This window comes from Coturnix japonica, chromosome 1 (assembly GCF_001577835.2).
Source record: "Coturnix japonica isolate 7356 chromosome 1, Coturnix japonica 2.1, whole genome shotgun sequence".
NCBI lineage: Eukaryota > Metazoa > Chordata > Aves > Galliformes > Phasianidae > Coturnix > Coturnix japonica.
In genome coordinates, this window is record NC_029516.1 from 104,739,957 (window position 1) to 104,766,322 (window position 26,366).

The 26,366-nt window shown below is 35.3% G+C and overlaps 1 protein-coding gene across 2 annotated transcripts in view; it reads right to left on the minus strand.

The window, feature by feature from the left end:
- IL1RAPL1 (interleukin 1 receptor accessory protein like 1) overlaps positions 1 to 26,366 on the minus strand; it is a 667,444-nt gene that overhangs the window by 250,580 nt on the left and 390,498 nt on the right. For both annotated transcript variants that reach the window (XM_015885202.2, XM_032440904.1), the window contains exons 4-5: positions 8,333 to 8,519; positions 7,364 to 7,517 (exon numbers count right to left, since the gene is read on the minus strand). In XM_015885202.2, the coding sequence (XP_015740688.1) occupies positions 7,364 to 7,517; positions 8,333 to 8,519 (341 nt within the window). The remainder of the gene's footprint in view (positions 1 to 7,363; positions 7,518 to 8,332; positions 8,520 to 26,366) is intronic.

A 26,366-nucleotide genomic window follows, 5' to 3' on the forward strand; every position in this document is an offset into this window, starting at 1 on the left:
ACAGGAAGCAGGAGGTGAGTGCCTTTCATGTGATGTGTGGAATAGACCAGAAGCCAGAGGCTCCTTGCAGAAGTGTGGAACAACAAAATGGATGTGGTTAAGCACTGAACAAACATAGTAGTTTAAAATAAATGTACCATTCTCTACATTGAAACAGTGTCTCTCATCTACTTATTAATAAAACATTTATTCTGTTTGCTGCAGTTCCCAAATGAAAAACTTGGTTTTCAGGGAGGATTCAAATTACGTGATGTTTAATTTCAGTTCTCTTCAGAATAGTAAAATATGAAAGTTTTCAGTGGTTTTGTGAAAACAAGCATCACTTTCAAATAATAAACAGAATGGAAAATGGTATACTACGTTACCCATGAAGCACAGTATATTCTAGTTGCCAAAATGAATAGAATCAGTAATATTTAAATAAAAAAGTATATTTATTTTGCACAGTGATTGAAGAAATTCATGCTGTGATTCTATTCTAAGAAAACCTAAATACCGTGAAAAACAATAATAATAATGTTGTTGTAGACATGATGGCTTAGACGAAACAAGGTAGGAGCAATATATTTTATTATACCAGCTGGTATATTAAGCCCCTGGGGTCTGAAGAAAGCCTTGTATAACCAAAAGCTTTTTTTCTTTTTCAGCTGTGCACATCAGTCAAAAAACAGGTAAAAGTTCTACTACAGATCTGTTATCATCTGCTTCAAAAAGCTATCATTAATTTTTGGAGTTGTTTTATAACAACAAAATACTATGTAAAGCCAGCTTGCCATTTCCAAGGGTTATGAATATAACAACTGTAAAACTGTAAAGTAGGATTCACTTATGTATTATAATTCTACATTTGTGTTTGTCACCCAAAGCTCCTTTGATAGTCATAATGCAGAGGCAGGAATCTTAACTGATATTTTACACATTGACATTAGGAGGAGACGGGCCATGCCTTACAATGCTGTAAAGGGCCACCAGCTCATAGATAGACAGCCATAAATATGAAACCTAGGTGAAAGGAATCTTACCTGGAGAAAAAAAAGCTCAACAGATATGCACTCACCATAAATAAATCTCCCACTACTTAAATAAAATTATGTGGTGGGACTGTTAAATCCATAGAGGAGTTATTTAGGACTGCGAATGATTCTAGTCCTCTGCATGTCTGGAGAATTTGCATTTTGTTTAATGTGGGAAAGATGCAGTGAGGAGAGAGAGAGAGAGAATGATTTAGAAAGAAAAAACTCGCAGGCATTCTACTTTTCACCTTTCCACTTTATAATAATAAAAAAAAAATGTAGTAAATCCACTGATTTTTATCACTCTTCAGACTTGTTTCCATGAAATTTTAATTCATATTCTTAAATTAATACAGTTCTGGATGTGAATTTAATACTCCAAAGTGAAAAGAAAAACTTAGTTAAATAAATGTAAAAACATCTTTTCTGGTTCCGTTTTTTGTGTTGTTTTGTTTTGTTTTTTTTTTCATATTCAAACAATTACCATGTATTATCAACTACTCCCATAAAATGTATGTTGGGAAAATTGTTTTTTTATATTAAGCTCTCACACAGATAAGTGAAACACTGGAAGTTAAATTATGATACAATTTTGATTTATTCATTCCCATTCCTTTTCATATACCACTCATTTGTAAAGAATTCAGATACAGTTTTCTAGGATATAATTTTATTTTTCTGACTGCTTTAATTTTATTTTAGACCTGAACTTTTTAATAAGCCAGTAGATGTATTAGCTGTACCTATTCCAATAAAAATGGGATCAGTCAGTTTACCTCTGGGTAAATCACAGTGAATAGTTTCAGCTGGATACAAAATGCTGAACTTTATTTTAGAGTCAGGATATTAAAACTCTGAAACATGTAAAAAATAACTTAAAATGCATATGCCAAAGATTGACAGTTAATTGTATTATGAATTTAATAAACTATATATTATTGTCGTCCTCCATTTTAAATTTAAATATTCATTTAGTGTAATTGTGTACAGACTTTTTTTAAGGACATGTACAGACTGCTTTTAGGGATGGGGGCAACTCCAGTTCTATATTTTATCATACTTCTACTCATTGCAATACAGTTTATTAAAATACCATGCTAGAAGACTCCACTGTACATATAAATTATCCAAAGCTTTCAAAGAAATGTTATGGAAATGATAAATGCTAGGTTAGGACAATATTGTTGGATTTAACATACTCGAGGGTAATGTAAAAGTAAAATGAAATCTTCTGATTCCCTAGCAATAACGTGAAACATTAACACTGAATGTAATTTAACTACCATTTTAAAGGTTATTTAACAGGTATCTTGGGTGTCTTAAGAATGGATTTATTTAATTTTTGTAAAATCTTAATGAACTAAGGGTTTATAGGACTTTTATGTCTTTAGGACTCAACAACATTTAATGTTTTGTTGCTTTTTTTTTTTTTTTTAATTATTTCTATGGGTTCTTTTTCTTTGTAGAATGAAGCTTATCTAGCAGCTGCATCATACCAAACTGAAACAATGGGAAGCAACACCATGGTAACAACATCTACTTCAAATACTTGTATTTCAATATTCTGATTCGATTAATGATGAAAGGGAAATTGACTCATGCAAACAAACTTCCTTTACACCAAAAAAAATGGCATTTCCATGAATTATTCTCAACTAATTTAAAAATAGGGTGGGTTTTTTTGAGTTATTCTTTTGGATATTAGCTTTGAATCTTCCAAACAAAGCCACAAAAATTACAAACATTTGAAACAAAGTAATCCAATATAAATTATCAAAAAGTTACCAGGTTTCTAATAATGACAGAATAAACAGAAATAACCAGAAATGGCATCATTTTAGCAATAGTATATATGGGAACACAGTACACTTGTTAAATAGTAGGTAATTTTAATGAATTATTTGTTTTCATCAGCAAATAAGAAGAATTTATCAACAAATGCATGCTAAAAACTCTCAGCTTTCACTGGCACTGTATTTTCAGTCGGGAGTACGAAACTGTAACAGAAGTCATGACTGCATCATCAGTTCAATAGTGTCGTAGCAACTATATGATATTACAAAGCTTAGGTATGTTTTCCACACATTAACACTACCAGATAAATGTGGCATTAGGATACACAAGACCAAGGATGGTTAAAATGAACATCTTCATGCTGAATCTTACTTAAATGTGCTATACACAATGCTTTCTACTATATATTAGAATGGTATGCCTACTGATAAATTTCTGTATCATCAAAAACAAATAACAAAAACACAAGAGCTTGATCTATCCTACCAGGCAGAGAACACGTCCTGGGTTATAGTAAAGAAAACAAATTAAAATGTATAAGGAGAGTCAGCAGTACTAGCTATTTTCTAAGGGAATTTTTTATTTGTATAAGAAGATGAAAAATATAGCAATAATGAAAAATGCTATAGAAGGTGTATTATTCATGAATTAGCTTTACCAATAAAGCTTTCCTTGTTGCTGTTGTCAGTTAAGGATGGCTTTGAATAACCCACTAAACCCATTTACAATCAATAACTTAAATTAACATTTACGGAGAATGTTTTAATCAAATATTCTGATTGTTATTACTCAAATGCACCCAGGTGATTAATTTAGAACCTCGTTTTCAGCCACACAAAAACGATTCCACTATAAAAGAAGATCACTCATTTCTAATTAAAAAACCCAACACCTAACCCATTCCTCAGCCATGAATTTGTTAAGCCTACGGGATTTTATGTATTATAAAAATGCTTGGTTGGTATTTCAAACATGATGCTTTCACATTGAACCTATTGTTTGCTTTATATTTTATGTAGTCTTTGCACAGAATAATACTGGTAAATAGAATTTCACTCTGAATGTGTTCTAGAGTTGAATTAAATTTATGATGAACAAAAGGAATGAGCATCAGCTCTGATAATTATTAGGATCAGCTCTAGCAAAGAGGGGCTCGGTGCATCCAAAAATTGTTTGTCCCTGTCATTAACTGCAGAAACCCAGCAGAGTCTGTTCTCAAGCTCTAAATGCTTGGAAAACATCACTCTTTGTTCTGCAGTACTCTTCATACTTAGCACCAGCTAAAAATAAAGAAGCAAAGGCTTATTACAACACCTTTTCTGTATCTGAATGAAAGCGCAGCAGAGCTGGAAACAATCATTGCAAGCATTTTGAGGAGAAGCGTGTACGTCTGGTTGTACATTATGAAAATACAGACAACTTTAAGCAGGCTAAAACTTTCAATGTCCCTCTTTTTTTTTTTTTTTTTTCCTCTCCAAAAAAATTTGTGAATACCACTGTGTATATTATGTAAAGATAAATAATAACCAAAAGTTGTGAGTTGTGAGGCTACACTTTTTTTTCTTAGTAATTTTTATTTTCATGGTGGACTTTTCAGGAGTAAAAATAAACATTTATTGTCATTTAAGATTTTCTACTATGCTAACAAAGAATAATTCAGAAAGCAAAAAAAAGGTGAAGGTTGTGCAACATATCCCAAACATTAAGAAATTCTGTGAAGCAGACAGATAGCACTCTTTTGCCTAAACATCTACAGAAGAAAGTTACAAGTAGCAAATAGGAAAGAATTAACTGGCATTTGCAAGGTTGTTACCAAAATATTTAAACCAAATAGACTAAATTGAAATAATAAAAAAGGATCATATCAACTCATACTAAATTTACTGTTATTAGAGTTTGAAGATGCTCTAACCTCTAAATCTAAAACTGCGCTCATTCCAGAAGGAGATATCTTGAAGAAGAGCAATCAGTGAGCAAAGGCAGCAAGTGGTATCTCTGAACAGGAACCTAATGATTAGCTTCTAATCCTTCTACAAGGTATAAGAACTTCTAACTTCTAACAGAATGAAAAATAAACAAATAAATAAATAAAAATCCAACTATTTATAACCAAAACAGTTATAGTTGAATTGAGTAAGTAAAGGTGATGGTGTCTGTATCATGTTAATCCAGAAGAGTATCACTGTGTGATAGTGTTGTGAGGAGACCTGCACTCTCTCTTAAACCAAGGCCACATGTCATTTGACCTAAATGAAAATCTATGAAAACTTCGTTCTTGTGAAGGTTTTAGCAGTATAAGTAGCAAAGAACCCAATATTATTAGACATAGCATTTGATGATAATAAATCACTGCTGGAAATTATTTTTATGTATGTTATTCAGTGAGACTAAATTAATACTGATATCATGCTTTTAAAATGTGATCCTGTCCCTTAATTAAGAATGTCAGGTATGTTTTAATTAAAATTCCATATTTAAAAGAGAATATTGGTTATGTTGGCCATCCTGCAGACACAGATATCTACAAATATTTTAGAACACTGTAGGACCTTTTTAAGTATGTAATTACATAACCATAATCCAGAACCACCAACTATGCCAGATCTTTGAATTTAGCTACTATTTAGAATAATCAGTGCATAATTTGTATTTTGGAAACCAGATATTTTCTAAGTCAGATAATAGCAAAATAAGAAAACTAATTCAAATCACATAAATGATTGTGTATTTTCAATATGAGATTCCAATTTTCAAAAGAATGAAAAGCAAAGAAAAAGGATTTACCCTAAAACAAGCAAACAAGCAAACAAACAATCAAACAAACCAAACAAAATAACTGAACAACAATAACAAAAAAAACAAACCACTACCACCAACAACAACAAAAAACACCTGTAAGATGCATCTATATTCTAAGAAGAAATATGATTTCTTGAATGGAATTTAAATATATACTTACTCTTTGTAAGGAACAGGTATGCAACATTTGAAGATACTGTGTGTTATTTACAAATTTTGGTGCAACATTGCTGTTATTAACATGTGGGGTTTTTTTTTTTCTCTCTTTAATAAATCTTAAAATCCATTTATTCTGTACACTCCTCAACATATTTCCAGTGCAAATCAAATTGTTTTCCATCACAGAGACAAAGCATAAGCAAGTATATAAGACCTGAATCTCTTCCAATAAAGCGTTTATAATAGTCTTATCAAAACATCATTACTAAATATGTACTACAGAGTAAAACTGTTCTGTATAATCCATCCCATAATATTATAAAAATGGTATGAAGAACCACAGTACTGTTTGAGCAGTTTACTCCTGAGGAGGTTGTCTTTAAATTTGCCAGGATTTGCATGGATGGAAACTATACAATTCTCTCATTATGAATTCACTTATTTTTAACACATCAAAATTAGCTAAGTCTCTTTCTGTCTCTATCTAGTTAAACATAAATCGCTGAACTCCTACCTACACCACAAGGACTGAATTAATTTTTTTAAACTATAATTGGAAATAGCAGCACCTAGTTGCAATGCATTTTATTTCTCTATTCTCTCAGTCTTAAGTCTGCTTGAAATACTGCTGGGCAGTAGAACACCAATTTCAGAGATAGAAGGGTCACTTAAGGACTGAGGAAATATGCACTCCTTGAGTCTATACATCATATATTGCAAAAGGTAATTGACAACCTCATTCTGGTGTAAATCAAATTCTTGAGGACTCTATATGGATATGGATGTTTACTGTGAACTTAATCACTAAACAGTAATTGCCTGTCTGTACTGACCAAATAAATCAATTCTGTACAATGGAAAAATTATGAAGAGATTCTGGATATTGAACTTAAATAAACATGATTGATCACCAGAATTCTCTCAAAACAACATAAACAATATGATTTCCAGACTGATCTAATGGAAGAAAATTGCAATCCATAATTCACTTTAATTTCTGATAAGATAGAGTAAATTGGATACATCAAAAGAGAAAGCAAACTTTTCACCATAAAAACAACTTTTTACCATATAAATAAACAATTGCACAACATAACTGTGGTTACTAATTGTCAGCATACGAAACAATGTTATCTATTTAAATAGTTAAGTAAAGCCCACAAAATCCTCTAAGATTTATTTCCAGCTTTCTTTTTTTCATTTTCTTCGAGCAAAAGCTTATATTTATAAACATCTTTGTGAACTATGCATATTTATTTCACATTCAGTTTCACAGGCATATACGCTTTCTGCCCTTTTTTAGGGAAGATTCTACAGAACTTCATTAGGTTATTTTGATTGAGAAGTTTTCCTGTCTTCTAATACCATCCTACAGTTCTAGAGGTTAATTCTCTTCCTTAAGTAAAAAAGCAGATATACTCTTTCTGTGTTTGAAAAACTGAGGTTTGAGGAGTTTTGAACAAGAGTGGTATGACTCAAATACACAGAACTCAAATTACAGAATCATAGAATAGTTAGGTTTGTTAGGTTTGTTTAATCACAAAATTAAACATTTTTTTTTTTTCTACACATAAGATATAGTAAGAACCTGTGATTACCTGTAACTGTTAATTCCGTAGTTCTTCTGACAACAAAGATTCCGTATTTTACCTCACAAGTGTAATTTCCAATGTCATCCTCTCTAACTTCCCGAATGACAAGAGTGTCCTTTATAAACCCAATACTTGATCTCCATGTCCTTGACTTGCATTCCTGTTTAAAGATAACATACAAATTCAGTGACTATGTACTTACACTTGAGCCACTGTTGACAATGCTACTTAAACAAAGCAAGTCCAGAAAACAGGCAGTTATGAACTTTACTTACATTAAATATCTCAAAATACAGTTCAATTAAGTAAAATTTTAAAAGACAAAAGACTGTAAAATTTTATCAACTGAAATATTCTTTTCATTCTGACAAGAAAAATTGAGGGATTTTATTTATTCAGTGATTGTGCTTTTATTTTTGATTGGGGGTCTCCTATTTCATTTAGTTATTTGCCATTACATTTAAGTATGTAATCCATTACCATTATATCATGAGTAGCTAGAGGCTGCAAAAAATTTCTCTCTTTATTTTAAACAAAACAAGAATTAAAAAAAGAAAAAAGGAATTTTTAGAAGTTTTGGTTTTTATACTGCTAAATCAAGTTATCCATTCAGGTAACTGTGCACATAGTTATTCATTTCCCATTTTTTCTAAACAGATTTTATGTCTGAGTTTCTAGAAATACAGCTTATATAGCTTTACCTTAACACATCAAACCAAACTGGACCTATATCACTTTTATTCTTTACCTCTTCCTCTTTTGTTACCAGATATATGCTAGCAGCTTGAGTTTACCAAAGGAAGCAGCTGAGTCCATCTTTTTGTAAGAGGGATTAATTCATTCTTTTCTATCTTTGATTCTGAGTGTTCTTTAGAATGCCTAAGTAGTGAAAATTTCATATAGCATTTAGATCACGAAAATCATTAGAATATCAACAGTATATTGTTGAAGGCAAAAACCTTCTGCATTTCTTACCTTGTACCACAGAATCTCAGGCTCCCTAAATGGAAACAAAAAATCCTCTATTTCAGGGCATGAGATTTCCTTGCTTTTGCTAAGTTCAGCTTTTTCAAAATATTTCATCTTTGAATTGTAGCAGAGTCCAGTGTCATTTTCACCCACTGTCAGCGAAATGGACACTTTCATACAGTAAGTCGAGTTCCTGTAAAGCAATAAAAACAGAAATAAAAGTCTGAAATGAAAAAAAAAAATAAAATTGATTTTAAGTCATAATTTTCATCCCAATCAAGAGATAGAAAACCAAACACTGTATTTTCTACATATTCTACAGCTAATGAACTGCTGAACTGTCTATCTTAGCCTGCATTCCCCACACTCAAAGGCCAAAATGTTACTTCTGCATTACCTGAAACTATCATCAGTGTGGGCTCTGTCCTGAAGTTTGTTACCTTCCCCAATGACATATCAGACAGTTGGAGAGTAGAGAAAATTGTATTTCACTATGCACTTTAATTAGTTTCAAAGACAAAATTACATGAGAAGCTTTTGTTTTGTTTTGTTTTGGTCTTTTTTGTTGTTGTTGTTGTTTGCATTTGGTTTTCCAAGTGGGCAGCAAGTGGGTGTGTAAAGTTGAGCACTCTGGGAATACAGTGAGATAAGAAGATTTTGCTGTTTTGTAAATGCACTTGACCCTTAAATGAGGGCCTTGCAAAGAAAACTGAGAAATCAGTCTTCTTATTTCCATTTTCAGACTCTATAAGCTGCCTGTTGACTTACAACAGTCATATGTTTATCAGAAATGGCAGGATGTAAAAGATGGTGATTTCTTCTTATCCTCTTTCAGTTCTGATATGTCTCATTTTTCATTTATAGGAGAGGTGACAGAAATGCGTAAGAACAGAGAATAAGAAAGAAAAAATTCATTAAATAACCTCTGTAGTCCAGTTTTCTAAAAACACAGATGTAAGCAGAAAGATAAAAGTTGTGAAGAAATTGTAAAATATCCTTAGAAATGTAAATTCTGGAATGAAATGACTCGTAGATATGCAGCTAATTTATCGACAATCACGGAATTTAAAGAAATAAAACACAAACTTGCTTCTTTTTTATGAAGTTATAACTCATTACTTCATTCATGAATCCATTTGTTTAAACTAAACAATGTTGTTTTAGCATTATGCAAAGCAAAGACTATATCCATTGAATATGGATCAATTGCTGGTTTTAAGCTGCTTAAGAGTAAGTCACCACTCTTACCTGTACATGCAATTCAAAACCATTCAGTATGTCAATGAAAACATTTTCAGTACTGTACATTACATTATTCCTCCAGAAATATTCTCCTGGGAGTATATGTCTGTGGCTACAGAACCTCATTTTAAGTCAACTAAGTTATTTTATTTCCAAAATGATCTCTTTTTGTTTTCTTGAAAAACCTATCCCTTGGAAATAGTGAGAAAGTCTAAACAACCCATCAACCTCTTAGTTGAGAAAGGAGTAAACTATTGGATGACTGTAAGTAATACATACAAAGGTACTGATTATCTGATTTCACATTTAAATACTTCCATAAATATCATCATGAATAAATACTACTAAACTCAAAAAGAGTGATATGAAAGCCAGAGTAACACAGCAATACAAGCAATGAAAATAAAGTTAATAGGCTCACATAACAGAAAAAGAGAGAACACTGAAACAGTCCCTAGCTGGGAATTAAAAGGAGAAAGATAAGGTGAGTTTGCTGATTACATCTGGAGAATAAAGGATGCAGTGGATGTGAAGCCTCAGCACACAGCAGATCCCTCTAGCAAGCACGCACACTGAAGAGGGTCAAAATGTTAGTGTGTTAGAGTTCCTGAAATTTTCCTCATGTCTCTTGCTGGAAGCACTATATTTAACAAGCAAATAAAAAAAATCCTATATCATGCGTTTAAGAAAATTTTATAAACCACTGGAAGCATTTTTACATTCTTTCTTAAGAGGAAATGCAACAAACTGTTTTCTTCCTTTCATTCTCCAGTGTGGTCCAATTTGTGCACCTTTCGCACTACTCAGCTACATTTCAAAACTTCTACCTAACAGCTACTTCAGGCAATAAAATTCAGGCAATAAAAATCTCAGAAGTTAAGAATACACTGTGGAAGACATACTAGAACTGTATATATTTCCTTGCCCTTGTCCACAAGAGAAACTTCTTTATTAGAAGTAAGAGTACACCTGCTTTACTGGTGTATAAACCATATTTCATAAAATATGATTGAGAATTCTCCATAGTTTGACATGGATTTATAAGGCCCTCTTTTCATTAAGTCAAAAGGTTTGGTTGTTTTGATAAAATATATTAATTCCAGACATGGGTATTAATGTACTTAGTCCAATATGGTATCAGTTAATTCAATAGAGAAATGTAACTACACAACATGAAAATACAATGAACTTTTACATTAGGAAAGAAAAACAAAACAATACATGTATTTTAATTAACAGAATCACAGAATCATGGAGATTGGAAGGGATCTCTAGAGATCAAGTTCAACCCCCGCTAAAGCAGTTTCCCTACAATGTGTTGCATAGGTAGGCATCCAGACAGGTCTTGAATATTTCCGTAGAAGGACAGTCCATGACCTCTCCGGGTAGCCTGTTCCAGTGCTCTGTTGCAGCGTTTGAGGCACGGACTTAGATGTGAACGATCCAAATCGTTTATTACAAGTTCTCACATCCCTTATATTCTTTCACAACTTTTGGTTTTCTGTCTTTCCTATCTGCCCTTACAACTTTCCCAACCACCTTTACATGTCAACAAAGCACTATACAAACACTTTTCAACTTATTTCATTATTGTTACAGACGGATAATGAAGAGAGTCATCACAGAATACTAGCAGTTGCTAACATCACTAAAAGGCTTTGTTCCAACAATTACCACTGACTAGTGATTGCTGTACCATGTTAGCAAATGTGGCTATACTTAAAGCAGTAACAGCTCTATTTCATCTGAATTAGACTGTTACTAATAACTTTTCCACACACATATAAATGTACACTAACTCTAATTCTGTTTTATGTGATACATTCCTGTAGGACCATTACATTTCAAGGAGCCTAAAGCAACAGTGTGGACTACGTACTGATATATAAATTTCTTTTGTAGCAGTCAAGTGCCTCTGGGATAGGAAAAGTCAGTTAATATTGAGAAAGAAATGTTTTTCCATTGTGTCTAATCTCCGATATTATCTATTCTCAATCAGTCTACTTACTGATCACATGACACATTCAGAATTGTTTTTTGTTTGTTTGTTTGTTTGTTTTCCTGAACAATGTAATGAGAAGAGTTGATGACCTAGTCACAAACATTCAGGAGAAGTGCAAAAATCACTTGTACCTGTTCCCACATATAAGTTAAGCTTTTCATTTACCTATTTCATCCAACAGATTTTCAATCACTGAAAAATTCAGATCTTATACATAATACTGTAGAAGGAAGCAAGATGCGCTGAGATTTTTCTTTAAGACAGCAAATCAATTTAAATCCAATTTCTCTGAACAAAATTAAATTAGTGGGTACCTTTTCAGAGAGAAAAAAAAAAAAATAAGAGGAGGAGGAATAGGAGACACAAGGGGAGAAACAGATAAGAGAACACAGAGAATAATAGCTTCTCTAAACTTAAATTCTTAAAATATAGACATTGCATTTGAATGAACTGCCTAAAAGATTAGGTATTATGGCCTGATTTCTTTATAAAAGAAATCTCTTAATACGTTTAGATGAATTACTCTTATGAAACTGCTCTTCTTTTCTACACTGCTTATAAATTCAAACAGGTAATTAGCAATCTCGCCTTCAGCCTCGCTAGTAAGAGCTCTGTTGTGAATCCATACAGCTTGGTGTTCCTCAGGGAAGGAATGGGAAAACTGAGACTCTAACAGTTCATTGTCTACTCTGGTGCATTACCATGCATTCCCTTCACCAGGAGGCCAATGCAGGAGAGTATAGCTTATACTGAAAACATACAGTTGGCACTAGAAAAAAAAGTTCTTTGGAAAGTTATCTCCACTTCCTCCCTGAATTTTAAGACAGGTCCTATTTTGTTTTGTTGCATACAGTATAGCCACAATTTGCTTTCTATGTGAAGAATCAGTTTCCATCTGAAGTGTGTAGAATAACACTATCTTCATCTAGTAAAAAATAGCAGCATTTGAAGTTGCAGTTGAGAGGGAAAATAGTCTTCTCTTGATCTTGGCATTGATGATCCTGAGATAAAACATCTTTCTGCAGTTACAAGTAAGGTGTAATAGAATCATAGGGCTTTAAGAAAACTCATCAAATGCAGCAAGTAACTCTTTTTATATAAAACAATAGGCTACATTTTTTGCATTTATAGAATTGTAGAATCATAAGAAGGTTTGGGTTGTGATCTTAAAGATCACTCATTCCAAGCCCCCTGCCTTCTCTTCTCCAAACTGAACAAGCCTGTCTCCCTCAGTCTGTCTTCAAGGGAGAGGTGGTCCAGCCCTCTGGCATCCTCTGGATTAGCTTCAACAGTTCCAAATCCTTCCTGTACTGGGGGCCATAGGCCTGGATGTAGAATGCCATCTGGGGCCACACAAGGGCAGAACAGAGGCAGACAGTCCCATTCCTCTCACTGCTACCACCCCTCTTTTAATGCAACCCAGGATATGTTGGCTGGAAGAACACACTGTGTTCATAAGCAGCTGAACTCATGTTCAGCTTTTTGTCCATTAGGACGCCCAAGTCCATCACAACAGAGCTGCTTGCAATGAGTTCATCTCCTAGTTTGTACTCATATCAAGGATTGCCCTGACAATCATATGCATTCCTATTACTTCTCTATCATTTGTAGGCAATATTGCAAGCGTACAGCCTGTTATGACACTGGATTATTGAAGTGTTTATTAGCTAAAATGACTTATCAGGAAGTTGTTGTAGAACAGACGTTTTCCTTCAACCTACACTATGATAGCAAATTCAATTTTTTTGCCCTTTCAGTATTTTTAGAAAAATATCAAGCTCTGCATTAATAGAAATTAGTTATTTATACTGAGTTTAGTCCATAATTATCCTATTTACCCAGGCACAGAAACTGAAGAAAACAAATAGGAGCAACAACAACAACAAAACACTATCTCTTTATGTTACTTCTCATCTTACAATATATGTTGGGAATGTTACCTTATTTCTCAACTCTTCAATAAATTTGCATTTACAAAGAAGGTCTCTTTTGATTTTTCTTTGCAGTATTCTAAATTACCTTATGTATACTTGGCCACTTGTAACAGTACCCACTTTCAGTGGTTGATTCTGTTTAAAGGGAAAACCTCCTGCCTTTAGATAAAAGTGGGATTGTTTGAGGATGTGCTTTAAACCTTTGACCACATAGTAAGAGAGGGAGGCCAAGGTATCATACTGCAGCCAGAACTGCTACCACGCAGTGAGGTCCTCTGTGGAGTTGGTTACCTTCAGTAGTCTGTGGCTTTCAAACAATTTTTCAGGATAGCACTTCAAACTTTCTACACAAAGTTAAGGTTAACCTTTTTCTGTTATTGCTGCTGTTTTTTGACTGAATGGTTGTCTGTCATTCTGTTAACTGAAATCACAAATTGCATTTTTCACAAACCTTCCAGAGCCAACAGTGCTGTAAATGCTGGTTTAGTAGTGAGGGAGCAGAGGAAGAGAGAGGAAAAGTGAAGGGAGACAGACAGCTGCCAGCAGAAATTTTCCACTGCACCTTAGGAATTATCTCCAGCTTCCACACCCCTGAGGGCCAACCCAGTTTGAAAACTGTTTTTGACCTCAATTGAATTACATAAGCACTGATTTCCTCACTCAAGGGTCACCTAATTATATGTTTGATATTATGAAATCAGCCAATTCACACAAGCCTCCAGGACTATTTGAATAACAATGCTCTGCAAGAGACTTGTTTTAATATGTTCAAATTAGCCACATCAGGAAATATTGATCTTTCTCAGTGTCTTCTAACCCTGAAAGTGTGAAGTTTCACATTATAACTTCTAACATTTTTGGTACTTGCTGCCATCCCAAGTTCCCTTCTCCATTAAAATGTGGAAGTACATAGTTGGTGTTGATTAATGTTTTCCTTATGTAAGAGAGAGCTACCGACTGATGTAAAAGACCAGTTATTGATGCTAATGACAACACAAAGGAAAGAGAAATCATTCTCTAGGAAGGGAATTTAATGTTTTTATCCTTGTAATACCTTAAAATTTTTTTTGTGAGTAAGCTAGGAAAAAAAATAAATATATACACCTTTTTATTACTGAATTTTCTGTATTATGTCTGTTTTAAAATCTAAGTGAAACTTATCCTTTTCAGTCTGGAAACAATGTGACATTGATTTCCACACTAAATTAATAAAACCTTATTTTGTTAATAAAATGTGCTTGAACAAAATTATGACAATAACCTTAACTAGAAAGTTATAATGACAATTATAATGAAGGGCAATTGTATAAAATTAACCAAAACATTAAAAAAATATTTTAATGTTAAAACATAATTGAAGATATATTTCCTCAAAATTTTAGATAAAAGATTCCAAATTCCTACAACTTAAGAATAGTAAAGTAGGTACTCATGTATTGTAAGAGTCTGTATATGTACAGACGTATGTATATATATACCAGTAATATAGGAATAGTTGAGATTCCAGCTGCTGTAAAACTAACCACAGTGAGAGTGTGAATGTAAGATAAGAAAGATGTCATGTACAGTTATATAAAGCATTTTATATAATACTATACCTATGTGTCACAGGTATTGTGAGGAAAGCCACATTATAAAAAAAGGTTTCTATGAACATGTGTGGTATGTGAACTCCTTCAGGGAACACAATACTGAATTACACATTGGATCTGGTTAAAAAGCCAAGGGTCTATAAAAAAGACATTATAAATCATAGACTATATATGGTGAGTATAATATGGATCACCACTAGTCTGAATTTAATAGTATGCTGAATACTTTAATGCTGCTTACAAATGTAGTGCTAAGTTAGCTACTCATTTCATTTCAGACTTCCTGGGATCATTAGTGAAGAAATTTTGGGCCAGTAAGTCAAAAAGTGCTAAAATGGAGAAGTGTCAGAATGACACTGAATGTTTTCTCTGTAGTAAATCAATAAATTTTCCAAGAGGAAAGAGAATTATGAAGATATGTATGAGTATCATTTTAGGTTTCTATCAATTACTGTAAAGTAATATCTTAGCACGAAACCCCTATAGGTAGACTGCTGTATCATAATTCAGTCATCTGTTGGTATCTATGTGATCATGAAGGAGCGTATAGTTAAATCCTTACTTAGCACCATATGCCAGAATAGCAGAAATGTAGTACTGTGACTTTCTTAGGAACTGATGAGTTCAAAGAGTTTTATTTTTCCTCCCACATGACCCATTTCTAGAAACACAGAATCACTGACTAGCTGAGGTTTAGAGAGACCTCTGAAGGTCATCTAGTCCAAATCCACTGCTCAAGCTGGAATGTCTAAAGCCATTTTCCCAGGACCATGTCCAGGTGTCTTTGGAAGATCTCCAAGTGAAGTGATTCCATAACCACTCTGGGTAACTGCCAGTGCTGTCAATCACATCATAAGAATTGTTTCTTGTTCAGATGGAACAGCCTGTGTTCCAGTTTGCGCATACTGCCTCTTCTCCTAACACTAGATGCCACTGAAAATAGCCTGGCTCCATCCTCTTTTTACTCTTTCTTAAGGTATTAACATAAATTGAATGAGCTTTCTATAAGCTGAACAGCACCAGCTCTATCAGCCTTTCATTATAAGGTAAGTAATTGCTCCAGTCCCTTGGTTGTCTTTATGACCCTTCACTGGAATCTCTCCAGTATGACCATGTCTCTTGTACAGGGGACTCCAGAACTGGAAACAGTCTAGGTGCAGCCCCACCAGTGCTGAGGAGAGGGGAAGGATTAATTCCTTGACCTGCTGGCCATGCTTTCATTCCTAGCTGTTTGGTTTTTTTGTTTTTTTTTTTCCCATGCACAAGATAGGCTGGGAACTGCTAAAGTTAAATACCTTCTACATAAATAAAATAAAATAAAATAAAATAAAATAAAATAAAATAAAATAAAATAAAATAAAATAAAATAAAATAAAATAAAATAAAAGAATGCACAGCCACTGACGCCAGAGGCTCTTAAAATGATGGCTACCATTTTGGTGTTTGAACTAGCAGCTGTACTTACACAATGTTCTGCTGTCAACAATCAAGTGTTACTATATGCTGATGACTCAGAAGGTCATCAAATTCTGGGACATTTTTAGCAGCAAATCATTCTTTTTGCAAATGCAATGCACCTTCTCTTATACCGCTAAAACTGAAAGCGTTATTGGAAATAAAGAAGCTGAATGGCTTCTCCCTTGTTCCCTCTCTTTGCTTGATAAAAACAAGGACAGCTGCATACATTTACTGCCCACAACAGCCATGTTTCTACCTTCACTGGCAGGCCCCAATCAGAATTTGTGAAGTCAGCGCAACTTCAAGTTTCAGATTTATTAAACTGCATTCCTTCATTTCATTTAATTATCAGCCATTAAAATAAGCAGCTCTGAGGTGAAAAGAAAAAAAGCTACAGTTTTCAGCTGTCCCAACAGACAGAGATGTATGAAGATAAAGCACATAGAGGTGCCAGGCACCATAACTGCATATTTTCATTTCTTGTTTTAGTTCTCAAGCTTGCTGCTACCTCTCAGCCTAAGAAGCATGAATCACCCAGAATACCCAGACATGAAAATCCCAAGCTGTGTGAACAGCAGTATGTGAATGTATGAAAGCATTTCTGCCCAGACAGTTTTGGATAATTTTATTTAATTCAAGTAGAGTGCACATTATTTTAGTTTGAAAAAAAAAATAAAAATCCTGCTTTGTAGATTTTAATTCACAACAAAAATGTGAAAGGCCAATGGAACAAATCTAAATATACTTTTGACTATTTAAATTCACTTGCACTTCTTTTGAACCATGGCCTAGTCTTTATGTGTGTCTCAGTACAGTTTGGCACAGACGTGAGGAACAGGTAGTAGTCAGCTCTTTCACCTAATTTCTTGGTGATTTCACAGAAAAGTCAGTTTTATTTGTTTGAAAAGTAAAATCGCTACCCTGGCTTGTCAGGCTGCTCCATTCTGCAGCAGGGCAGTGTATGCAATTGGTCTGATGCTGTAAGCTTCATCCTTTGCTGTTACTTGTGGCCTAACTTCATGCCCAAGCTCCTCACTATCTAAACATAGGAACAGCAGCTTATTCACTTCATAAACTCTCCGTGGCTTAGAACTATGCCATCAGTATGTATAGCTGGTAGAGAATCAAGTGAATATATAAACTCCTCCTGAATAGAAAATTTAACCTGCAGCATCATTTATGCGCCAGTTTCTGTTATGTAATATTCTTTTTGCACTCTATTTCAGTAACAACTTTTTTCTTCAAAGTGGGGGAGAAGAGAGGGAATCTGTAAATTTCTGTATCAATTATATATTTGGCCACATTTTTTCATGGATGAAATCTTATCTATTTACAACTATTTAAATACAAAACCAATTTGTGTTAGATATCTGTTTCCCTTTCGTTTGTTCAAATACATGGTACCTTCTCCCACTCTTAATGTCTCTGTTAGAGGCAGATAAACCCAGTACCCAGGCAGATGAAAGGCTGCTTGCAGCTATGTGCCAAATGTTCAGCCAGCAGCCATGATGAGCATGCACATGCAAAAGGTGAACATGCATGCACAACTTCACATGCACACCCATAGACACATCCAACCTCATAGAGAGACACCCACATAAACATATATTATTTGCATAAACTGCAGTGCTGGCTTGAGACAATTCACCTGAAACAGCTGATCAACTCTAAGGTCTGCTAATGGAGTATCTATTCACACTGCAGGTAACTCCAGTCCAGCAGTTGTTCCCAGAGTTGTTTCTCTACCTTCTCCAGCTGCTAGCACCTAAGCGCACAAGGCTTGCAGCCCTTTCAGTTGCTGGTGCTTATGCATCTTAACCTACTTGCCAGCCAGAGCAGCTTCAGGTTCACCCAAATGCACTAGCACCCGCTTATTGTAGACAATGCGGCCACAGGGAAGACAGAAATGGCATATAAAAAGAAGATGGAACATACAGTTTCTATGAACTGTTGCTGTGTTGTATATATATATGTATACAGATGGACTGTCATTACTTTTTGAGTATGTTTGCTTAAAGCGGCACTATAAAAGAGACACACGCCTCTCCTAGAAAGTAACATCTAAATAGAAATGTTTGGGAATAGGTACTCAGGGCTCTTCTGGGGGCTGGGTGGTGCCTCCACTGAAACGTGGTGCACAGGGAAGCCCTGCCCATGCTTCTTGCACAGCCTGACTGTTTACCTAGTGCAAAAGAAAAGATACATAAGACAGTGAACAACTTTGGTTTGCAGGTTTTTACGCAGTTTTCAATGCAGTTATTCAGAACCTGGTATTAGAGTAAAATAACCACACTGAAATCCTCACTTTTAGTTTTGCTGAGTTCCAAGCAGCAGGGTCAGTGGCAACATTGTATATTTAGTCCCACTGTTACTAAAATTGATGGAATTACTCTAATTTTTGTCTGAGTGGATTTATACAAGCTAAGTGTACAGAAGAGTGTCACTGGGAGTAGGCTGTTGCAGAAGTTGTACACTATGATAAATAGGTGAAATGAAGGAACAGAAAGAAGCCCTCTGCTGTTAGGCTCCTTGACCACACATGCATTAGTCAATTACAGGCACACAGAGCACCCCTGGCTTTGGGTCCCCCGCCATGAATATCCAGTGCTTCACATTAAACAGCCCCCAGACCCTTCACACAGCAGGGCTGACAGGAGAGAGCAACTGCTGGGAAATAATCTTCTTGCTGATGTAATAGCTAAGGCACATGGTTTGCTTTCAGCTGGAGGAGGCTGTCTTGCAATAATTTTAGGACACTGCTGGTTATGTAGAAAGGAAACATATGTAATATATCCATAACATAATTTAAAAAAGGAAGAAGAGGGAATGGGAATAGTAGTGACTTTCTGAGACTGAGAAGAAAATCTAGACTGAAAGGCAATTTTACAAGACTTGTCCAAGTCCCTGATCAGCATGCATGTTGTGCTTTTCTGTGGCAGTAAATCCGTGGGAAGGGGAGGCTGCAGGAGCTGGAGAGCTCTCTGCTCGGAAAACGAAAGCTTCTATGATAAAGAGCATGGCCATAGCAAAGCAACTCCATGCAGCCATTTTAAGCTGTTGACCAATAAGCCAGTAAGCCATGAGAACTCCAAAAAAGTTAGCTAACTCCCACTTGGCAAGTAACATGCCCATTTTTGGCAGACCACTTTGGCATTTTTCCTCCTGAGCCTCTTCATCCCTTACTGGCCAGGGATAGCTCAGCACTGGTGTTACTGCAAGCAAGGAACTGAGAAATTAATACTAACTTCCAGAGTAATGCTTTAGCATCAGGAGTAGCCTTGTGAATCCCTGTACATAGGTAGATGGTTGGCCTCATCTCTGGTCTTATTCCATATCATTTTACCATGATGTAGTGATTAGAAATTCACAGAACAAAATCCTCCAGGCTACTCATAGTAAAAGCTACTATACAGTAACCACATCATTTTCTTCTGTGTACCAAATGAAAATAGAATACAAATAATTATTGTACAGGGGGAGAACATCTGTTGTGAATATGATATAGAAAAGATAAATAATTGCACTAAGTTCATAAGAACAATTAATATACTACATGTATTTATGTTTGAAATCTGTTGCTGTGGTAGATACATTAATTGCTGAGTGGAAAAAGGGCTCAACCCTTTTTTTTTGTTTTGTAGGGGACTCTGTTCTTTTAAAGTAAATACATACCAGGATGTGTTTTACTCGCAGAACCCCATTTCCACATTCCCTAGGCTTTTTACAGCTTCCTGCTGTTTACGTGGCAGCTGCAGGGCTCTGACAAGAGTACTCCATATCAGCCTGTTTACTGCACAACCTTTTGTCTCCTTTTCCATCTGTGCATTTAGTTTTACTCTGTACTCCCTCCTTTTTTTTTTCCCCATTTTTCATCTTTTTCCCATCTTTTCCTTCCTCCACACAGTCCCCACAAAATGTAATGCATCTCCACCACTTAACAATATATATTTTCTAATAATCCAAAAATACTACCATACTCCCTACAGCACTCCACAGTGACTCCTGTAAGTCCGTCAGCCTAAAGCACAAGGGCTCCTCAGAAAACAATGCCTCCTGATCCTCATGACATCAGAGGCAGATGTTGGCGGTACAGCAGTAGGGGCTGAACCTTCCCATCAATATTTCGTTACATTTTGTTGCCATGTAACAGATGGCAGCAGAGGGGCAGACTGACAAAATGACATCTGAAGTGGAAGAAGACAGTCTTTCTCTTGCAAGATACTAACGCCAGACCCCATACCAGTTTGAAGACTGTGGAGAACACTGTCTCTCTTGGCTGGATTGTACCACCACACTGACTGTTTAATATGGATAGTCTTTCCCTAAATCTAACTTGTCTCTTCTTCTCCATTGGTCCCTCCCTCCCATGGACAATACTCACATCAATTTTCTCTTTATTTTTCTATACAAGGTTAGTTGTCCTAATTAAATTGGCCATAATTTGTGAGCATGATCACTGCTACATTTGAGTATTTGAGTCCATATAATTCTGGCAGTACTGTCATCTACCGATTTATTTTATTTTATTTTATTTTATTTTATTTTATTTTATTTTATTTTATTTTATTTTATTTTTTGTATTTTCCAAAAAATTCAGGCTAATATACACAAAATATGTAATTACCTTCTGCATATTCCTAAACAACATAAAAAATGCAACATCATTTTTTAGTGAATATAGCTTAGTGTTTGGTTTTGTGGTAGTATTTCTTCTGGATTTTTCTCTCAAATTTATGATTCTCTTTGTAGACACAATTTAATGTATTTCAAAATGTATTATTTCCTTACATTACAGAATTTATTGCAAAATCAGTACAACTTCCTTATGTCACAAAACTTTGCCAAACATTTCCTTTTCTAGTTGACAAGAAAATAATAGAAATATTTATCTTCTAAGGTAGCCAGTTTTGGAGCTATTACTAACAAAATACATATAAAATACTAATTCAAATGCTAGGAGACATTGTGAGATACCATGACCTTAAATGCCACAAAAAAACAAAACAAACAAACAAACAAACAAAAAAGTTACTGTGAGGAGAGACACCAACAACATTATGAAACATTTCAGAAAAAAAAACCAAAAAAAAACAAAAAACTGAGGAGTTTTTTTGGGTTCTTTTGTAGTTTGTTTTGTTTTTACTGGTGATTGTTATGGGAAACCTCCCATCATAAGATAGAAGATTTCAAAAGAAGCATGGCCAGTCTCACCTGAAGTACTGCATCTAGACATGGAGTCCTCAGTACAGGAGAGACATTGACCTGTAAGAGTGCATTCAGAGAAGGGCCAAAAAAATGTTCCGTGGACTGGAATACCTCTCCTATGAGGACAGACTCAGAGCTGGGGCTGTTCAGCCTGGACAAGAGAAGGCTGTGAGGTGACCTGATAGTGGCATTTCACTATCTAAATGGGAGCTACAGGAAAGAAGGGGACAGATTCTTTGGGCATGTCTGTGGTGATAGAACAAGGGGAAATAATTTCAAGCTCATAGAGGGTAAGTTTAGGTGACATACTAGGAAAAAATCTTTTACAGTGAGGGTGGTGAGGTGCTGGAACAGGTTGCCTAGTGATGTGGTTGGTGCCCTGTCCCTAGAGACTTTCAAGGTGAGGCTGGATGAGGGCCCCAAGCAACTTGATCTAGCTGTGATATCCCTGTTGATTGCAGGAAATTTCAACTAGATGGCCTTCAGAGGTCCTTTACAACTCTAAGGATTCTATGATAATTATGGATCAGCAACTGCTACTCCATAAAACTGAAACTTTCTGTACAATTTCTTTCCCTTTCCTCTACTTTTTGTAACAGAAAAATAACTTACTTATAAATACTTCAGTTTCCAATTACTGAAAGAAAAAGAGCAAAACTGAAATGCTGAGATCTTGACTAAGCACAATTTGTAGTATGTCAAAGAAAGTATACAAGGAAAGGGATTTGCTGAATTGTGAAAACTGATGCAACACAAAGGTTTGGAGGAACACAGTTTTGAAGCCTTCATATTATATTCCATTTGCTTCTTCTGTTGGTTGAAATTAATGAAAGAATCTTGCTGCTATTGAGATCAGTAGCAGAAGTCCTACAAGCTTCCATCTACAGAGGTACATTTTTCCTTTATACATGTAAGTGTTGGAGTTAGTGACAAGCAAATCATATTCAATATGCTTCTGTAAGGCATGTTGATGACAGAAGTACTAATCCCTTAAGAATTTATTTGCTTGTTCTGTATGGGTCCCGTAGAATTACAGACATTTTTTTCTGAAATTGTATTAAACATTTTCATTGTAGCTGTTTCCTGAATATTAGCAATTCATGCATAAGTTAGTACAACATAGCTATTAAATGAAATACATAAATATATGTATAAATGTACACAGAAGTGTTAATTGCTTCAGAAATAAAGTATATGGTACCTAAAGTGGAACGACAAATATTTTCTGTTTTACATGGGCTTGAATCTAGTAGTGAATAAGTTGCTTAAGATAATTCCTCATAACATAGTAAAAACACCCAAAAATGGCAGCTTTAAAAAAAAAAAGGCTAAAACTGAACGATATATTCAAATATATCGTGGTGTAAAAAGAACCATCAATTTTAACATATGATAGCTCTGGTAAACATCAGTATTACCCAAGAGTGCTTTAGCATGACAGCAATCCAGTCTATAATTACAAAAAGAAAACAGTTATAAAACCAAAGATGTTTTCACAGAATAAAAAAAACACTCTTAGGGAAACATACTATGATAATAACTTTCCTGGCTTCATATGTATTTTTTAGTTTCTATGGCTTTTTTTCTGTGATTTTTAATGATTTTACTCTTTCACAATAAACAAGGGAAATAACAACAACAACAAAAGCACAACCAAGCAAACAAGCAAATCAAACAAACAAACAAACACATTAAAAAAAAAAGCACCCATAAATGCTATTAGCATACGAGTATTAGTTGTCGCAGTAATGCAGAGGCTCTATAGAAACATAATATTTGATTATTCCTTATTTCTGCTGCTTTTCATTTCAGACTATCCAGCTGAACTATATTGCTAGGATGATCTAATTTCAGAAATTATTGTTTTCGGAATCTGTTCTTTCAGACCATGCATATGTACAATTAATCAAACACGATGTGTGTCTGAAGATATTGTCAGATTGTGGACATTTCCCTTAGAAATAGTTGAGATGACCTCAGACATTAGTATTTATTACCTAGATCCAGAAATCTCTTGAATTTCAGGGGACTTCCCCTCATTTTAACGTTCGTGTAAGCTATTACATCTAGAACAGCAAGACTGAACACACAAAAAAATAAAATAAGTCTTATGAGGGTAGATTTAAGTTATTTGAGTAGCTTTTCTCAATTTTGTAGCAAGGTAACTCAGCTTCACATAGAGAATTATGGAACTCTTGCAGAGAACAGAATGTTTTTTTTTGTGGGAAAAGTCACGTAAGAGAGTTCTGTTTCCCATATCAGTTCACTGACAGCTCATCATTTCTTTGTGACTGAAGGCTGTACTGAACAATTGGGAGAACTGGGTTTATTTTGTTGACAAAGCAGAATTTTACTGCAATCTGCTGAAATGCCTAAGCAGATTTACCACGTTTTCTAGCACACAAGTTTCTGCAAGAAAACTTCTTGGTGGTAGTTTACGTGTAGTTACTCTTCTGGCTTTTCCAAACACATCATCTATGTTGTTTCAGACTGCAAGGTGGCATGCAAGATTCAGGAACAGATGAAGGGAGTCCCTACACTGGCAAGAAGCATATGTGTATTTATATATAGATATTGAATGTTTTTAAACTAGGATAATTTTACAAAATTATTTTTAAAAACACTGCATTCATTATAATACTGTAATGCAAACAATCAATTATTCATGTATACCTTTGTATCTCATGTACATACAGCATGCAGAAGTTGTGATTACAGAATCACAGAATGGTAGGTGTTGTAAGGGACCTCTGGAGAACATCTAGTCTGATCTTCACCTGCTAAAGCAGGTTCCCTAGAATAGTTACATAGGAAAGCGTCCAGGTGAGTTTTGAATAGCTTATTCCAAGGCTATATATAACCCTCAAAATAAATAAGTTATTTCTCTAGTTCAAGCAGAACTTGCTGTGTTTAAGTTTGTGCCCATTGTATCTTGCTTTGTCACTTGTAACCATTGAAAAGAGTAATCCACTTGACTCCTTCCTTTTAGATAATGGTAAGCATTGATAAGAGACCCTCAGCCTCATCTTCTTTAGGCTCAACAGTCACAGGTCTTATATGCCTTTCCTCATAAGGGAGATTATAGAATCATAGAATCATTACAATTGGAAAAGATCACTAAGATTCAACCACCAAATCATCTTCATCATGCCCACTAAACCATATCTCTCCGTTCCACATCTACCCTTTTCTTGAAAACCTCCAGGGATAGTGACTTCACCACCTCCTTGGGCAACCTGTTCAATAAATGCTCCAGACCTCTAATAATTTTAGAAGCTTACCTGTCTTATTCTGGGCTCTCCCTGTAAGTTCCCAGTTTGTGTTGAACTGAGGAGCCCACAGCACACCAGATGTGGCCTCACCAGGACAGAGTAGAGAAGGAGGATCATCTCCTTCAACCTGCTGTCCATGCTCTTTTTAATGCACCCAAGGAAACCCCATTGGCCCCCTTCTCCACAAGGGCACACTGATGGCTCGTAGCCAACCTGTTGTCCCACTGGGACACCCAAGTCCTTCTTTGCAGAGCTCCTCTCCAGCAGGGCAGCCACCTAATGTATTGATGCATATGATTCTTCCTCTTGTAGGTGCATGGCTCTACACTTGCTCTTTTTTAACCTCATCAGGTTCCTGTCTGCCCAACTCTCCAGTTTGTCCAGGTCTTGTTGAATGGTAGCACAGCCTTCTGGCATGTCATCCACTCCTTCCAGTTTAGTATCATCAGCAAACTTGCTGAGGGTGCATTCTGTCCCTTCATCTTGGTCACTGATGAAGACGCTGAACAAGCACTGATTCCTGGAGAAGCTGCAGGCCTCCAACTAGACTCAGTACTGCTCTTGCAATTCTCATGACATTGTAATCCTCTGGAGAAGGTTCATGGCACTCAGCGCAACAGTCTACCTGAACTGAAGTCTCCTTTCTTACCAGTTCTGTCTGGGTGAATGCATCAGACATCTCTGGGGATTTCCCTATACAAGAACAGGTTTTAGCCCTCATGTGAGTGCTCAGCACCATAGTGGTGGAGATCAAGAGCACTTCCCCTAGTTGTGAACCTTCAAGCAAGGTACAGTACCCTGCCTTCATAAAGTGCTGTGACATAGTGTTGCTTCCAGTGGAGATAAAACAGGCTGCTGGCTTCTCTCCCTGTTTGCCATGCCTGCGCAAACTGCCACCACAGGCACTTTTCCCTGAGAACTTAGTTCACTTACAGATGAGTAAGCCATTAGCCAAGTAAGACATTAGCCAAATGTTTAACAATTCATGTAACATTCTTTTTAACGATTTCTCTAAACAGTAAATCTTGTCAGAAATAGTGGAGTTCTGAGATACAGATATGAACAACACAATGGTGAGGCACAAGGAACCCCTACGTATAACTTGTTTTCTTCCAGGGGAAAAACAAAAAGAAAAGAAAAAGACAATGAGAAGATATTTCATGCTACATAAAAATCCAAGTCATTCTCCAGAAAGTTCCTGGGGCTACCGAGGGCCCTTGTACCACAAGCCAAAGCACAGGCATGGAGAAATCATGTATATCAAGTGTAGTTTGAAAGAAAATGAGTAGTTGTAAAAAACCTATATCCTCTTTCTGCAAAAATACAAAAAAATTG